The 18,210-nt window shown below is 50.4% G+C and overlaps 1 protein-coding gene across 1 annotated transcript; it reads left to right on the top strand.

The window, feature by feature from the left end:
- Nucleotides 1-18,193, top strand: TMPRSS6 (transmembrane serine protease 6). The gene is made up of 17 exons (XM_050897789.1): nucleotides 1-148; nucleotides 322-464; nucleotides 659-726; nucleotides 1,972-2,156; nucleotides 4,988-5,029; nucleotides 5,988-6,192; nucleotides 6,549-6,685; nucleotides 7,262-7,374; nucleotides 7,855-7,964; nucleotides 9,035-9,180; nucleotides 10,143-10,241; nucleotides 12,290-12,403; nucleotides 12,700-12,816; nucleotides 13,590-13,758; nucleotides 15,646-15,917; nucleotides 17,182-17,318; nucleotides 18,035-18,193. Exons 1-17 carry the CDS (start codon nucleotides 1-3, stop codon nucleotides 18,191-18,193), a joined length of 2,364 nt encoding a protein of 787 aa, XP_050753746.1.
- Nucleotides 18,194-18,210: the final 17 nt, after the last annotated feature.

Raw genomic sequence — 18,210 nt, 5'->3', positions numbered from 1 at the left:
ATGGAGGCCGAGGAACAGGAAGAAGATGCCAACTCCCTCTCAAAGGGCGAATCGGAGACTAACTCACGTGTCTGCCTCCGCTATGTGCCCCTTGGGGTAGCCTTTCTTCTGCTGGCTGGAGCTGCTGCAGCAACCTGGTATTTCCTAGGTAAAAATTCAATGTTTTGTCCCCACGCAGGAGGTGGATGGGGTGTAGTCAAGGCAATGCCCAGCCCAAACCACATTGGTGACTCTGGGTGATCTTTACAGACTCATACAGAGGGGTAAACCCCTCTCTCCTACAGATCAGCAAGGTAATCCAGTAATGTCTTCTGTTGGCAGACTACAGACCGTGGCACCTGGAACCGGCCGTCCTGCAGTTTTACTGTGGCAGCCTCCAGGTCCTCAATCGCCAATACTCCCCGGACCTTGGGCAGGTGGAGTCCAGAGCCTTCTGGCTGGAGTCAGCTAAGCTCCAGAAGATGGTGAGGGCAATTTCATGACCAGAGCTGGCCCTGAGGCAGTTCAGTGAGTAGAAGGAGGAAGGGGTCAGGTACCCCCATCCAAGTGACAGACTTGGTGGGTCTGTACAGCAAGAGGGATGAAACAGAGGGTTGGCCATATGTCCTTTGCCACTGTAACACTGCACAATAGTTATCAGACGACATTCTCGTTGCAGCTGAAGGAACTGATTCGTGCCACAGAGCTGGGTCGATATTACAACTCGAGCACAGTGTATGCCTTTGGGTGAGTAGCACCCACAGCATATTTGCTTGTTCGTGTGTGAAAGCTTCCAGTCAATTGTACTCTGGTTTCACTGAAATCTGGCCATGACAAACTGCTGCGGTCACCACCATGAGCTCTAGGCTAGGCTGGGCAATCCAGACTCAGAATGGTTCCAGCATGACAGAGCTGGGGATATTTTGATGTTCATATTCATCTGAGGTCATGATGAAAAGCCAAAACTGAGAAATTTTTCAGAGAGGCAAAAGTTCAAGAGAGGAAAAGAATTCACTGGGAAGAACTGAGAAAAGAAAAAAACAACTGGGCTTGGCATTCTCAGTAGAAACGAAGCAGCTGGAAATTAATTTGTCTAATTCAAGAAAGCCATTTTATGGCCTGATTCTAGGCACCAGAAGGGAGAGGCCAGAATGCACCATGGAAAAGGTATTCCAGCCAAGAAGCATGGTCCACCTGGGAATAGGGTAACAGTGGAATGGGACAGATGTGGGACTACAGCTTTGCAGGTCATCACAGTAGATCAAGAAAGCAGGAATAACTTACAAAGTGACGTATACATTTGCTTCTGATTTTTTTCCATGGAAAACTACACCCCTAAATTTGTCCTTCAGCTAAGAAAAATTGCAATTTTCATGTAACTCCATTTTCAGCTGGGGAAAGGAAAGTTTCACTTGCAATTCTTCCTCTAGCCTTTTACTGACCAAAGGTTTGTTTCAACATCTCTTCCCCCTCCCCCAGCCAATTTTCTCTGCCAGCTGGTTGAACGGAGCTTTCCCAGTCACAGTCTCCTGCAGCTTGAGCCTGCCCAGCATTAATGGCTTGTGGCAAGGTACTGAGTCATAAATCATCCACTTGTCACCACTGGGAGGTGAGACAATGAAGTCTTGAGTGTTTCTTTTCAACCCCTGGTCAGTAGTAACCACAGGTCATTTCTACCTGAAATGAGACTACTCATTAGACCAGTCTTGATTAATTATCACATTAATTTGACCACGTATGGTCATCACTAAAGCCAGATGGCATAAAATGGCTTCCTCCCCCAAAGGACTGAGCATTAACTAGCACCATGGACATAGCAGCTCTCCTGCCCCACTCAGAGTGTTTCCCCTGGGTCACAGCAGTGAGCTGGAAAGTCCACACAGATATGTCTTGTTTGTGGAAAAACAGTGGGGGGTTAATCTCTGGGGTTTGCCTCTCCAGTGATTCTGGAGACAAAGAGAGAGGATATTTAATGTGCTCTTTCTCTGCTAGGGAGGGGGCTCTGACCTTCTTCTTCTGGTTTGCCCTCCAAATCCCTGAGAGTCAGCAGAAGGAGGTGACTGCTGAGAGGGTAAACACAATGCTCCACCAAGAGCTCTCCACCAGCTTCAACAGCTCGGGCAGCCTGTCCTACCAGACGGAGTACAGGGTCAACCCAGACTCACTGGTTCTACTGGGTAAGTACCAGCTGCTCAGCTGTGGTCTGAGCAGTCAGAAATGCTCCAAGATTTACAAGGTGCTGAAAGGAGGTTAGGAGAAAAGGCCAGAAGTCACTACTGAAGGGGATAGGGGAAACCTGAAGGGGATAGGGAAAACCTGAAGAGGATAGGGAAAAAGTGAGGATCACGAGATACAATTACACATATTTCTTCCTGATAGAGGAGAACTAAAGTTTGATTAAAAAAAGTATCCTTCCTTTGAAGGATTAAAGATTATTGGAGATACAGCTGACCATGACCAGCTAGGTAACTTCCCCCCCCCCCCCCTCCTTCTCCCATCAGCTTTGGCTTCTGTGAAGTAAGATCTTACACAGGTCATGACTTTGATCAGCTCAGCTCAAAAATAGCAAGCAATTAGGTTTCCTACTTCCCTTTGGGAGATTATTCCAGGCTACTTGATTGAGAGAAGAACAAAAGCAACGTACCTGAGTCACCACTAGTCTTCCTCTGAGACAAAGCATTGTTGCCACTTCAGTTCTTGACATATGATTTTAAGGATTATTTATTGTTGCCCACAGTGAAGATCACAGCCTGTTTAAAAAGCCACCCCTACAGAACTGCTCTAAAATAGGTGTTAGATAAAGGACTAGGGATGTGTCTATATTCAATGCATCCAAGTCCAATGGAATTTGTATTTGGTCTTTATAACAAGACTTGACTTCTCAGCCTGATCTGATCCGATCCCTCTTACAGAGCCCCAAACCTCACAGGTTTTAAAACACATTGTGTTTCTTCTCTCCCCTTGGGACTCTCATTTCCAAGTTTCTTCTTCCCGTGAAATGTTACATCTCCAAGGTTTTTTCCCCAGACATGTTATCTTGCATTTTTCTTAGGTGAATCTTATTTTAATACATCCCACCCATATTTTCTTTAACTCGTCCCTCCACATCTCAATTGTTTTGTTTCGGGGGTCACTTTTTTGCTGTCCCCAAAGAAAATTTGATTCCCTCAAAATGATTTTCACTCCCACACAGATTTCACTCACACATCCAGACCATCGTGTTAAGATCTTATTCCGAAGCTGCATTAGCATCTCCTGAAGACATCTCCTCCTGCAGATACCATTAGTCACTTACTTCTACTTATGATTTGTTTCCAGCATACCAGACCTTATGCTCAGCCAATTTAAATTAACTTTCTTAAGAAAGATGTCATAAGATAATATGCTAAATGCTTCCAAGTCAGCCCATCTAGCATTTTCCCTTTATTTACTCACTTCATAATGTAACTCATAAACAAATAAAAATGATGGTGCCATTCTTTTAGTGTTCCCAGTTCCCTCTTATTCCCTTCACATCTGTTTCACTGTTTTATTCATTTCAGCAGACCACACTTCTTTCTATTTTGGAATTAATGCACCAGTTGTAGTTTCTCCAGCTCCTTCTGCTTTCCATAGTCCTTTCTGCCTCCCTCTCCAGTCAGAAGCACAGTCTAGCAACTAAGGCAAAAGCCAGAAACCTCTTATACTGCCGGACCAGGGTGACCTCAAGCCAGTGACTTAACCTCTGGCTTCATTTGCTCTGTAAAATTGGAGTGAAAAAATAGCTAGCTAATAGCAAGTCATTAGCACTTCATTGCTTTCTGACAGACTCATTTGCTGACTTGCTTAGCTCTAAACTTTAAATCTTGCTGTGGCCTGCCTTAAGACACAGAGCTGCAAACCATTGACTAGCGTAGGAGCCTCTCCAACCTCTCCAATGCTTTATTTTTACTAACAGCTACACTCACCCCAGGACATTAGCTTCCCCTTTCCCCCAGAGAGTTTCAGGACTTCCTCCTCCTTACAGGAACTCAGTTTTATTACCTTCAGATAAAAGAGTACTTAATATCAGCTCAGCATACATCCTTCCCTACAGCACATGAGCTTCTCTAGGAGCCTGCCTTATGCCTGCAGGATCATCTTTTCCACAACATCTGTTTTTGCCATGACAAAACTGCTCATCTTTCCCCACAGAATAGCAAGCTTTGCTTAGGAGCTACAAAAGACCGAAGCCCTGATCTAGACAAGCTCCCAACAGCAATTCTCACACCCAACTGACCTCACTGTGCCTTTTATTTTGGCAATTATTCCCAGTAGCACCTGATCTCTGGCTGCTTCCAGTTCAGCTGGGAGTCTGGAGCAAAGCCCAGCTCTCCTAAAAGTGTTGTCCACCCTGTGACTCTGTTTTGCACAGATTTGTAGTCCTTGCTGGTGGCTTTCTCCACATGTCCCTTCTCCAGAGGTGGACTCTATGAGTCCATCCTCTATGAGGATGATGATGAGCTCATCAACCAGTGGTCATCAAAAGAGACCTCCTTCCCCACTCTCAGTAACTCACATACTTTTCATGAGGGTTATTTAAACTGGGAGAGCAGGGGAGGGGTGAGCAGATGGTGAAGGCTCTGGGAAGTGGGGTTGTGCCCTGTGGTGTGGCTGGCAGAGGAGGGGGATGGCTGCCTGAAGCAATGCCCAGCCCTCCTGGGAAGGGGAAGAGGTCCTGGAATAGCACATGAAAACATGCAAGGAAAAAAAGGCAGAGAAGCCCGTGGTGGGCTGGAAAGCCTGAATTGGGGCTGTTGGATTTGGGCCAGAGGCCAGAGAGATTTCCCAGAGAGATGGGGTGGGGAAGGCATGACTGAAACAGGTTCCTGAGAGCAGACAGAGAAGTACCTGGAGGATGCCCTATGCCGAAGTTGTAAGTGAGCCATTTACATAGGAAGGAAGGAAGTCATCACCTGCCGTGCTAGCATTCAGATACTACCAGTTTATCTTTTTGTTTATCTTCCTTTATATATTTTCTTTCTAACAGAATCCAGTGTGAAAGACATAGTAGTGCTGAAATCCACTCTGGGTAGGCTATCTTTTCCTTTCCTTTTGAGTTTGTGACTTTATGGGAGGGATTTTTACAGCGGACAGAAAGCTTGTTGGCTTCCTGGAGTTGTAAATCCTGGGAAGGAGAGATGAGGACCGTAGCAAGAGAGCACCAGTGCCACTGCTTAGCCAGATCCAAACTACATGACACAGCTACGTACTGGATGGCTCTGAGCATCCTGACACCTCTGCCCCAGTAGCACACCACTGTGCAGAGATACCAGCTCCCAGGGGCAGTGCAGCCACCTTAGTCTTGTCCCTGTCCTAATGAGTCCTGTCAAATAGCTTGGTGTACTGGTAAAACGGTGCTAATTCCAGGCCCCACGCAATTCTGCTGAGTGGGGTGGGGGTTTTCCTGCGTGGCTCTGCACTGGATGTGCTGTCAGTCATTTAGAAGTCTGTTGTCTTAGCGATGTTTGAAGACGCTTTCAGTAATTTCAGGCAGTGTTGTAAGTGCTGTGGCTAGCAGCTTGCATTAGATATGCTATTAGAAACTCACCTTTAAGCTGACTTTTACTCAAAAATCCTGGTCTGGAAGCCTGCTGAAACCTGGAAATCAGACGAGGGGGATGTAAAGCCAGGAAGAATATGGGGTTGAGAGGAGAAAGAGGTGAAAAAGAAAATAAAGCCAGTGGAAGATAATTGTGCTGTGCTGATATTTAAAGTCTGAGGTAGTATTAGCTTAACCAAGGAAGAAGGGACAGTTCTTACAGAGAGAAACTGGGGCAATGGTACGAGGGGACCAGTGCCACCACGGCATATGTAAAAGTAAACTGAGATCACTGGGATGAGTCAGCCTTACCCTGAAGGGGTTCACACTGATATCCCAAGTGACATTCCCATATCTTAATTTCCCTTACAACCACCCCTAAGCCCCCTTTTGCCTCCATTTACATCACCCTGAGGTTTAAATCCCTCTATCTTTCCCCTGGATTCAGGTTGCTACAGGTACAGCTATGTCCAGGAGGATGATGTCCTAAGGCTGGAGGGCCCTGACTACCTGGCCTCCAGTTGTCTTTGGCACCTCCATGGCCTCAAGGGCTACATGATCAAGCTACACCTGGAGTGGACACTGCCGGACTGCAGGGACCGCCTGGCTATGTACGACGCTGCCGGGCCCCTGGAGAAACACCTCATCACCTCGTAGGTAGCTCCTGAGCGGGGCGAGCACGGCGGGGAAGCCGGGCAGGATGGCACGACACACCACAGCAGGGGAAGGTGTCAGACTACATCAGAGGAAATTCTCTTTGATGCAGAACCTGCCTCTTGCTGATCAGCTGAAGTCACTGATGTGGGATATCACACAGCCAGCCGTGCAGTCTGAGAGATTACAGCAGCACGAGCTGCCTCTCTGCTGCCCATTTATTTGATTCAGTTAGTGCCTCACAGCAGGCGTGTGCTGTGGATAACACAGACCTCCATTGTCTCTCCTTCTCTTTCTTCTCTTTTGTTTGTTTGCTGCTTGCTTCACTCCCATCTTTTTATCTCTTTCCCCTGAGGATCTACGGCTGCAGCCGGCAGGAGCCCATTGTGGAAGTCCTTTCATCTGGCCCTGTCATGTCCATTGTGTGGAAGAAAGCCATGTACAGCTACTATGACCCCTTCATCCTCTCAGTGCAGGCGGTGCCTCTCAAAGGTGAGGAAGGCTGGAGGAGGGTGGCCATAGATACAGGAAGGAGACAGGTTATCTCCTACAACGTCACGGCTCCTAGAGGTGCTCCATCCTCATTAGGGGCAGAATTCACGCTAGATTGCAAGGGTAGAGGTGGTCAGTAAAAAGCAGGTTAGATGTTGCTCCCTCACCTGGACTCATACATTAGCATCTGCCTCGAGTCTTTACAGCTCAGGCTCTGGCAAGCAGAGCCTGAGTGATCATGATACTTTAAGAGAAGGCCAAGCTCTCATGCATGGACAGACCATATGTGGCCTGGACATCAAGTCCAGATGCACTTGTGGATAAATGTCAATTCAATAAAAGAGTCTAAATCAGCAATATACATTACCATTACCCTTCTCTGGACAAGAGGAGGAGGCTAAAAGTCTTGCCAGGTAGAAATGGCCACTTGAAGGGGAATGGTGAAACATCCCAGTCACCTTTAGCATCAGGCCTTAGAGCCCCTTTTCTCGCCTCCTACAATGGGATGAGTACACGGCATCCCCAGGCTGAGGTTGAGCTGACAGGTAGCAGGGCTTTGAATGTCTGTATTTACAGCCTGCGAAGTGAATATAACTCTGCGGGAGGGCCTGGAGCTGCAGGGGAAGATCGGCACCCCACACTACCCCAGTTACTACTCGCCCAACACGCAGTGCACTTGGCACATGACGGTAAGAGCCAGCTCTCACAAGAGCATCCACACCATCCCTGAAACCCATGTGGCACTCCCCACATTAGGGGGGGGTACAGCCAGTGCTCTCAGTCAGATCGTCGTGAGAAGCAAGCAGAGGGTGGCAGCCTGCCTAGCCTCCACATAATGTGTGTTTCTGAAGGGGAAGGAGCCTAATATTGCATGCCGGCGCAGAGATGCCATAGCTGAGGAGGAATCTGAAATCTGGTCTCCGGAGGAGTTCTTCAAGGCAGAAAGAGATTGCTAGAAATTGCTAGGAATTACCATGCTTTGAGACCAGCAGCAGAGCCACCCTGGGCTGCGGCATGGCCCCAGTTTAGAGGGTGCTTCCTTCTGGCCTGCAGTGTGTGAATTGGCAGCTCTCCCCTTCACATCTGCCCTGCTCGTTTCTGTCATATGGAGTGGGCGGCAGCACTCATAGGAGCCATCTACACTTTGCTCTGGACCCCCTTGCCTGCAGGTCCCATCCCTTGACTATGGGGTCACCCTGTGGTTCGATGCCTACGCACTCAGCAGACAGAAGCACGACCTGCCCTGTACCCAAGGCCAGTGGATAATTCAGAACAGAAGGTGTGTGCTGGGGTCCTGATTTCTGTCTCTTACTTCCCACCTGGAATTAAACTGGGATTAAACCTCTGCAGGTTCCCTGCTCACTTCAGCCACCAGGTCTGAGGAAGGAGGGCCTATCACCACACTCAGTGGCCACTGTTTGTGCTGGTGCCTCTTGCTTTTCTACTTCTTTTTCAGTCTCTTGTTCACAGGCTCCCCAGTGAGCACATTTCTTACAGATTTGCTTTGAGCTACCAGCCTGCCTTCTCTGCCTTGCTGTTTGCATCAGGCTTCCTAGTTTTCTCCTGTGTGTGTAACCTTGGTGTCCTCCCACGTCTCCTGTGTTTGCAAATCTGCCTGTCACCACCTCTGCAATATTATCTGTGTGTGCCATTGCCTTGCATCCACCTCCATACAGATCTTCCACCTAGCTCCATATCCTCCTGCTTTGACTACAGGCACTTCCCCCTGCAGGACTTCTCAAAATTAGCATCCATACATAGCTGGGGCTGCTGCCCACCACTGCCCAGGTGCAAAGGACCAAGAGCTGCTGCGCTCCCATCTCCTCAAAGTAGGCTTTGAGATGGATGGACCTATGGCTTTTGTTTTTCCTCCCACTTACTGCAAAATCGTCCCTTTCCGTCCAAAACTTCCCCCAGCCCATCTCATTAACTTCATCTCCACTGCTGCTATGGGGGTAACTTCTTTTCCTCCGAAGGGTCTGATCCAGAAGCTATGTTCCCCTGGCTTAGGATTTCCACTTTTTCTCTCTCTGCCTTTCTCTCTTAAACTGTCAGCGCCACGGTTTCTACAACATGGCTTCTTTGGGAAGATAAATGTAAGAACTGTATTGCTTTATGTGGCGTGAATTCAGCGCTTGCCCAGAAACTGGGAAATGTCCAGAGATAGTAGGGTCATTCTGGACTTTGGATCTCATGCCATATTGAAGGCATTTTGTCTTCCTGGCTTCCCCCCCACACCCACACTGTGCGGCCCCCTTCCCACCCCAGCCCCACCAAGCACCCTTGCCCCACTTTGTTGTCTTCTCCTCCCTCCCCACCTGAGACATCCCACCTGTGTTTGCTCCTCAGGTTATGTGGCCTGCGGACCCTGCAAGCCTACGCTGAGCGGATCCCAGTCACGTCCTCTGCTGACATCACCATCACCTTCACCTCACAGATTTCCTTAACCGGCCCCGGCGTACAGGCGGCTTACAGCCTGTACAACCAATCTGACCGTAAGTTCAGGCTCCTCCCTGCTCCTTTGTGGGGTAGTGGCCACCAGCAGCCTCTGTGCACTTGGCTTATGTTAGGAGAAACAAAAGACACACCCCGTGAGCCCTAGGTGCCATCTGCCCTTCAGGCACATACTCACAAATCAGTGATGCACACACCACTGATCTCCCAAAAAGAAGAGGCATTTACGTGCGAAGCTGCTTCTGCACATGTGGCCCTGCCTCATGTTGCCAGAGCAGCCATGCACCAAAACCCAAGATCAGAGAGTTGTCTACAGTCTCACCCCCGTGCCCACATCGTGAACTGGCCTTGGGAATTCAATGAGACCATCTCTGGCTTGAAGCGACTTTCATTTCAATTATAAGAGCTCTTAGAGAGAGCTGTTTCCTGCTCACCTTGGAATCCGTGCAAGTGAGAGACAAATAAAACCACACACAAATACACATACGCACATATGCAAATGCACACCCACAGTCTGTCTTTCCAAGGTTTCTCCATCCCCCTCCTAAAGGGTGCCTGTAACGCATACCAGTCCCTGAATACGTGCACCTGCCAACACGCGTCTAACACCAACCCCTTCAAGGCCCCGACCAAGTTTTAATAACAACTCCAAAGAACCGGTTTCAGCTTTCCTGCAGCATTCAGGAGTCATGAAACAGCGCTAAACCGGAGGTATAGCATGCCAGGTGGGTGGTTGTCCTGGCTCTTGCCCATTGGTACAACGGGAAGCAGGGAAAGAGCCCTCCTTCCCCTGGTGCGTACATAGCCTGGCTTCATTTGCCCTTGTTCAGAGTAGATGACGTGGCAGATTTTGGGGAGCACAGCAGGTGCTGCCAGCATGCTGCTGCAGCACACGTGTGGTCAGGAAGGTGTGCAGCTCCATGCTCCACTTTCAAGCCACGGTGCTCTGCTGCAAGGAGGTTTCCAGTCACTGGGGACTAACTACTCTCTGGTGGTTTCACAGCCTGTCCCGGGGAGTTCCTGTGTTCGGTGAACGGCTTGTGCGTCCCAGCTTGTGACGGGATCAAAGATTGCCCCAATGGGCTGGATGAGAGAAATTGTGGTGAGTGATTTATTCTCCCCGCTGGTCCCTGGTCTCAGCAGGACACAGCCCGTTGCTCCTCCAAAGGTAGGGAGAGATGGGGAGGATTCAGTTGGCCTAGGTACAGCCTTGTACCTCCCCTCCAGGAGCTTAAACCTCTGCATCCTTAAAAGCCTCATCCCACTGCCGTATGGCTTCAACCTGCTCGGGGAGGAGCAGCAACGTTTCTTGCTCCTGTGCACAGCACAGTCTTCCTGTGAGAACCCCCTAGTACCTGTGCACCAAGAGCTCCAGGCAGCCTCAAAGAAGCCCCCTGCCCAGGCTGTCCCCCACCTTGTCCTGCTTTCCCCCCACCCGTGCCCGACAATCAACCTCAGCCCTGGCCTACAGCCCCCTCTGCTGTCATACCACTCAGCATCCCCCTCCCAACCCTCCCACCCTGCCCACACCTCCCCAAGCCCACCCTCTGCCCTGCTCTCTCCCCCTTCTCCCCAGGCCATTTGTGACACTTGATCCGTACAGATCCTCACCCATATATTGCGCCCCACTTTGGGAGCATCTAAGTCCTCGATCAGCCATCGGTTCTTCATGCCAACAGCAGTTAGTGCTGACGCAGACACCATCCCTGGCATCCCAGGACTCCTGCAAAGCCCCATTCTCATAGGATCAGCTATTCAGGCTCAGGCATGACACCTAATTCATCTATTCTCCCATCCCTGGTGGGAGTGGGGGGGCTCATCACATTGCTGCCACCACTAATTTTTCATTAGTTGTCCCCTACAACTGTTTTTTCACAGACAGAAAGATCCCTGAACCACTGGAGACAGTGACCAATTCCGAAAGATTCAGAGGAAGGTATAGAAAAGTTTAAAGTAAAAGGAAGGAGAAATCTTTCTCAAGGAAATTTTAATTCCGTGCTGGAAATGTGAGAGCTCTCACAGGACTGCCAAGGTTGGGTTTTGTATTGTCTGCAGTCTTGCTGACGGTGCACTCTGTCCCATCATCCATCTGTCTGACATGAGGGCTTCCTTGTTTCCCTCATGCAGACATGGATACATGTGCATCCTTATGAATATCTAATCCTTTCTTGAATCCTGTTAGCTTCTTGGCCCCAGGGATATCTTGTGTCATTCAGTTCCACAGGTTAACATAGACCAAGACTGAACAAAAAAGTATTTGTTTCTCAGTGTTTTCAAATATCCCTTTATGTTTGAAAAAGAAAATAGAAACATTGTGATTTCCTTCCTTTCTTATACCCTTGCCACTGTTGCATCTCTGCTTATTCACTCCATGTCTGTATGGAATGGTCCCTGTCTTTAAAATCAATGTTCACGTTGCCTCAGACCTTCATGTGCCTTTAATCATCTGGAAGCCTCACGCTAATTACTGAAAAATTATAGTCATTGCAGTAAGAAAATGCCCAGGAGGTACTGGCCCATCATGTTTGGTGTTGCACATAGATACACACAAACACAGGACAAGTTCCTGCTATGAAAATGTATAATCAGAAGTCAGACTCTGCGGTGGGTAGGCACCTTAGGCCCATCTCCATCCCAAGCAGATATCAGAGCTCATGGACACTGAGGAATCCATTGCTGTTCAGGACTCACCTATCAGAGAGCAAGGGGAGCAGCTGCTCTGCAGGGGAAGGTGACCCATGAGCTGAGGGTGACAGCAAGGCAGGAGGAACAGTGACCTCACCAGACAGGATGCAGTCCTACAGAACCTGAACATGGCAAGGAGACCAGGTCTGGTGGTGGTAACCCGGGGTCAAGCAAGAGTCCAGTGACCTCAAGGCAAGTCCATAGGGATAAGGCAGGTCCGAGGCCAAGCCAAGAAGCCAAGGAAAGTTAAGTCAGCATCAGCAAAGTGTAAGACAGGGTGCAGGCATACCTACAGCGTAGATCAGGCAAAGACTACACAGCTGCACTATACCAAAGCTGGTCTTAAGCACACCTTATGAGGTGGGGGAAGAGGTTGCAGAGTCTACTGGTGCACTTAGGACCCTGACCTCACACCTGATGCCTTGTCTTGCGTGCCTAATTCCTGGGTGCTTCCCTCCTGCGCAGTGTGCCCTGCAAAGTTCCAGTGCCACGAGGACAGCACTTGCATCGAGTTCAGCAGGGTCTGCAATCAGCAGCTGGACTGTGTCAACGGGAGTGATGAGGAGCAGTGCAGTGAAGGTAGGGAAGGAACGGCGCTGGGCTGACAAATACCTTCCCGTACGCTTGAGCCAAAGCTGTTGGTAGTGTACTTCCCTCTTGTGAGGTAAGGGCACCAGCTGGGAGTTAATGTGCCCGACCTGCTCACAATGTTTGCTCTGTTTGTAGCTGACCAAACTTGCTCAGGAAATTCCCTGTCATCATTTATGGAGTTCCCCCAAGCTCTCTGTTGCCTTTTTCCCCTCACTCAAAGGACTTCAGGCTGCGTCTACAACCTGCCGCCCTCCCTCAACCTCAACTCCCCTTCCTCTTTGCAGGGGTCCCCTGCAGTCCCTTCACCTACCGCTGTGAAGATGGGACCTGCGTGAAGAAACCCAACCCCCTGTGTGACACCACTGCAGACTGCAAGGACCTGTCTGACGAGAAGCGCTGTGGTGAGGAAATCCTCAGTTGCACATCAGCCAGGCAGGTTCAGGATGCCACTTAGCTGCAAGTCGCCCCCTTTTCCTCCCGCCACCCCAACATAAGCACCCACCCTCCCTTGTTCCACCACCTTCTCCCTACCCCAGCCCCACAGCAGCAGTGCCACTGCTCCATCCTGCAGTGGCAGCGGCAGCAGCAACGAGCCAGCTCGCTGTGCTGAGCTGTGAGCAGGCGTTTGCTCTTTGGACAGCTGCTCCCCATCTCCTTCAGGCAGAGGCATCAGGCCAGATAGATGTGTCTCACAGGCCAGATCCTACCCACAGGCTGCCTGTTGGACCACTACGCTGGCTTATGTGAAGTAATGCCATCCTACAAGGCTCCAGCCAGGGAAATCACCCGTGACTGCATGGTCACTAGCACGGAGAGAGCTTGTGTTTTGATTTCCCTGCTTGGTTTTTCTGGAGCCTCGGTGGGCAGCGAAAGGGAATGACTGCAAGAGTTCCCCGACAGGACAGCAGGTAGCACAGGCAGCGTGCTGCCCCAAAGGCATCCCGGGCTGCAGCTGGAGGTGAGGTAAGGCTGTGCAGGCATCAGCGGGGGCATGCACTGGGAGGGAGTGCTTGCTAGGCCTGTCCTGGACAGTACATAAAGCATCTGCTGGCTGGGTAAGGCAAGGGATTAGAGGTCAAACTCTTCAGTCAATTAAGTAGGAAAGGAAGGGCAGGCACAGTATATCATGTTCCGTTCCTCCACTGAAGTACCTGCTGTGTCTCCTCCTCCTCAGACTGTGGGCTGCAAGCCCCTCTCAGCAGGATCGTGGGTGGTGTGAATTCTGTGGAAGGGGAATGGCCGTGGCAGGCCAGCCTGCAAGTTCGAGGACGCCACATTTGTGGGGGAACACTCATTGCTGACCGCTGGGTGGTCTCAGCTGCGCACTGCTTCCAGGATGAGAGGTAAATGGAGAGGGGAGGGTGCTGGACAGGAGAAGGATTTGCACTGTTTTCCATGTCATGCATGATGGGAGGATCATCCAGCTTGTGAAAATGTCATGGGGCAGCCGCACCCCTCATCTGGCACCCATGCCATGCTTCTTCGTGGCTTTGAGCTGGAGAAAGGGGTGTCAATACCTGCACTAGTATTTGGGTGTGCACGCAGGGAAAAAGGGGCAGTGCTGGGATTCACAGAGCAGCTTTGCGAGAGCAACAGTAGTGGAAGACACTTCACAGCTCCACCTTTGCTTTGGCTCTGGCTTGTTCCCATGCTGTCACAACCACGGAGGTGTCAGCATGTGCTAAGATGGGGCCAGGATAGCATTACCTGTGGAGGATGCTGTTTGGGTCCCATGCTGCCCACCCCCAGGGCCTGCCCTTTCAGGAGGAAGCATGGTCTCTCCCTCAGTTCCTTCCACCCACTGTACGTACCACAACAGCTGCAGTAACATACAGATCAGGGGGGTTCACTCATTCTTTCAAACTGGGAAGAAGTGAGGAGGAGGAAGGTCCACAGCTGTGCTGGGCGACAGGGCTGGGTGGGGGAAGGAGTGTGCACGCTCAGGCCCAGTCTCCACCTCCTCCAAACTCCCCTTTTCCTCTATCAGTGAGCCAGTGGGGATCCCCCACCTCCCCAGCTACTATTGCTGGACTTCCCCAGCTGCCCTTCCCTCCTGATGCTATGTGAGCTCAGGGAGGAAGAGCTGCTGGTCATCCTCGGTATGGTGGCACCAGCCTTGGTAGGACTGGAGCTGCTTCACAGTTGCGCTTCTCACCTCACCCTGCTCCTACCTGTGTCCTACAACCCTGCAAGGAAGCCCACCAGCACTTGGAGCAGGCCTTTCCAGTGGTCTGTGCGGGCTGAATTTGGCCATTTTGGAGTGTCCCAGTGCAGGATGGATGGAGCTAGCACAGCCCTGTTTGTTAGATGGCATACGTGTGTGCCTGTCACGGAGAGAATTTAAGTGGTGTGAGAGAGAAGAAGTAGGGGAAAAAAAGAGCAGCAGCAGAACTGCAGCAGCCTGGGGTGGGCCATGCTGTGGGCAGCAGCCTGTGCAGGCAATAGGCCGGTAGTGAGTCTTGAAGGGGAGTTTGGAGCAAGAGAGATAGTCAAACCAAACCACAGGAGTTTTTCGCACCCAGAGGGGCAGTGTGGGAGAAAACGGCATGTGTAAGGCAAAAGGTGGACAGGACTCTGGGTCTAAAACCAGCCCTCTTCCTGCTTCCTCCTGCTCTGGTCCAGGGTGAGTTCCCCTCTGCTCCTCATCCTCCTGCTGGAGACAAGGTCTCCCTTGGCTCTTAGCTGTTCTGTTCTCAGGGGTGTCACCTTGTTAGGCTGTCCCCAGCTTTAGCCCCTGTTTCTGTAAAAGGCCGTCATGCCTTTTAATGCCCTCACCTCTGAGATGCTTTTCTCACTTCGCTCCCTCTTAGAAACTTCTCAGAGCTTGCTCCCCTTCTCCATGTGTCCTTCTCCTTGCAGCTTTGCTTCACCAGCTCAGCTCTTGCTCTCTGCCCTGTCATGGTCACTTGCACATGACCAGCCCCACTTGCTTGCCTAACCTACCTACACTTTTAGCCTGCTTTGCTAAGGAAAATAAGCAAATATGAGCAAGTTGCCTGTGTGTATGAGTGTCTGCCCAAAGTTGGTCCTACTGTACAGGCATGTCAAGGCATCAAAGAGATGTCCCACATAGTTTCTTGAAATCAGTAGCCAAATAAAAAAAGAGGCCCCTCTGAGAGAGATGATCACCCATATCAGAGACTCCTCAAAAGACTGCGACCGAAGCAGCCAGGCTCTGCCCATCCTTCTCTGTTCATGTGATGACTTATCTTCTCTGCTGCATCCTACAGACTGGCCTCTGCCTCCATCTGGACCGTTTACTTGGGCAAATATTTTCAAAACGCCACCAGCCACACAGAGGTGTCCTTCAAGGTGATCCGCCTCTTCCTCCACCCTTATTACGAGGAGGATAGCCATGACTATGATGTGGCCCTGCTCCAGCTGGACCATCCTGTGATCATCTCGCCCTTAATCCAGCCCATCTGCTTGCCTGCTCCTTCTCACCTCTTTGAGCCTGGCCTTCATTGCTGGATCACTGGCTGGGGAGCCCTCAAGGAAGGCGGTAGGTGCAAGGGCTTTGCTGGTGGCCTGCTGTAGCAGAGCCAAGGCAGAAACATAAGTTCAGATGTAGGGTATGCAGAATAGGCTTCTGTTCACCCCAAAGCACTATGCCTCCTTCACCCCTTTGATTTTGGGTCACAGGTTGGCCAAAGTTACCTGTTGAGTGCCTTGAAACCTGATTTGGAGAGGCAGGCATGAGAGTCTGGTAATCTATATGAGGACAGCATGTGTTCCTTCATCCAAAGACTAGAATAGCCCTTCAGGAATTAGGGGTCTGTCTAGTGGCTGTTCAGCCATGGTCACAGCATGGAGCAGCCTCAGTCCCAAAGCCCAACCTTAGGCTTACACAGACATGTGGGATCCTGATGGGTTATCCCCCAGGGACAGTGCCTGACCAGAGAGAGTTGAGATAAAAGATCTGCTCTTCATCAAACCGGGACTGGGTCTCCTGAGGACACCTGTTTGCGGCCCCTGCAGCAACATTTTCCCCATGTCAAAGACCCTAGGACCTGGGTCCCCCCAGCCACACCTGTACTAGTAAATTCAAGGGAGCAGTGCAGGGTCCCCTGAGGATCACACTGTGTAATTGTTAGCATGCACCCTGGTACCATTTGACCATTTTGACCACATAGCGCCCACACACTGCTGGGGGACAGCATGGGCCAAGACCTGTTCCCATGGGGTGGTATGGATGAGTCCTTTCTGTTTTGTGAGAAAGAGTTTAGCTGCATGGGTATGGACCCTTCATGCTCCCTCCCTACAGGGCCACGAAAAGAGGTCCAAGCTGTTCTCTAGTAGTGCATTGCATATAGATGTGCTCACCCAGGTCAGCTTAGTGCCTTCACTCACTCACACACTTGCTCCAGCTGCTTCCTAAATGGAAACACTCAGGGGTCTATCCAGAACTGGACACTCCTGGTTTGCATACTTAGTCAGAAGAGCTTAACATCCATTTCAATGAGAAGCAAACCAAAAACTCTGACATCCCAGAGGTTTCCCCAAACCAGAATCCCCCTTGTCCCAAAAGCTGAAGTGCCCACAACGTATTGCTGTACGGAAGGGACTGAAGGAGAATGTTACTGCTTCCACGCAGGTGAAGTGCTCTGCTGAAAGTCAGAGACTGTGATGCCAGTGGGGAGCAGAACAGAAATTCAGATGGCAGCCTTCAGCATGCAGTGAGATGGGCATGAGCTGGGGGATCATGGTAAATGGTGGGAAGCTCCACCACTGCTCACCTGCACTACTTTTGGTGCTCTACCCCTCAGGGCACATCAGCAATGTTCTGCAGAAGGTGGACGTGCAGCTCATCCAGCAGGACATCTGCAGCGAGGCCTATCACTACATGATTTCTCCCAGGATGCTGTGTGCTGGGTACCAGAAGGGCAAGAAAGATGCCTGCCAGGTGACAGAGGAGTTGTGGGATCAGGGTTGACTACCGGAGGTGGGGTGTGTCCCAAGTCTCCCAAATGCACTCCATAGCACGAAATGAGGGTGAAAAGACCATAAAATGCCTGACTCCCCCAACACTTCCTCTGATCTAAGTGGCCAACAACAACTGTCAGGACCAATTTTTCCCAGCACCTTTGCCTTAGACAGGAACCAAATACACTTAAACTTCTCCTTTTCTGATTTCAGCCCATTCTCAACTCTTTACCTCCCACTTTCAAGTCACATGTCTACATCAGTCTTTTACCCCCTCAGCCTCTTTAGCATCTGTCACACACAGTAACCTCTCTGTTCCTTCATTACTATCAATCTCAAGGAATTCCTCTGTCTCCCATCCCTCCAAGTATCCAGTTAAATTCCACCAGCTTCCTTGCTCTCCACGTATTTAGAAATGCCACACGGAGCAGAAGGAAACAATAGAGCTGTCAGCTTCTTGGGACCTAGCTAAGGGGGAGGAATTTGCATGATGAAGAAATGCAACAATGGGTCGGATGTTTGCACTGGACACCATTTTTGACATCTGCCTAAGCTACAAGGAATGTTGCAGACATCCCGAGCATGAGTTGAGGGGGTACAGGAATCTGCATACAGAGGGACTCAAAGCCAGTGTAATCATCCAGCAGGAGAAGCTGGTGGATCACCATCACCCCATTGTTCTTTCCCTTTCTCTAGGGTGATTCTGGAGGTCCGCTGGCCTGCAAGGAACCCAGTGGCAGGTGGTTTCTGGCTGGTTTGGTCAGCTGGGGAATGGGATGCGCACGTCCAAATCACTACGGAGTATACACCAGGATCACTCAAGTGCTGGGCTGGATGAACCAAACCATGAGCTGAGAAAAGTGCATCTCTGC

The sequence above is a fragment of the Gymnogyps californianus genome, chromosome 1 (assembly GCF_018139145.2).
Source record: "Gymnogyps californianus isolate 813 chromosome 1, ASM1813914v2, whole genome shotgun sequence".
Lineage (NCBI taxonomy): Eukaryota > Metazoa > Chordata > Aves > Accipitriformes > Cathartidae > Gymnogyps > Gymnogyps californianus.
The sequence above is the reverse complement of the archived record's forward strand: the minus strand, read 5'-3'. Positions and strand labels throughout refer to the sequence as shown.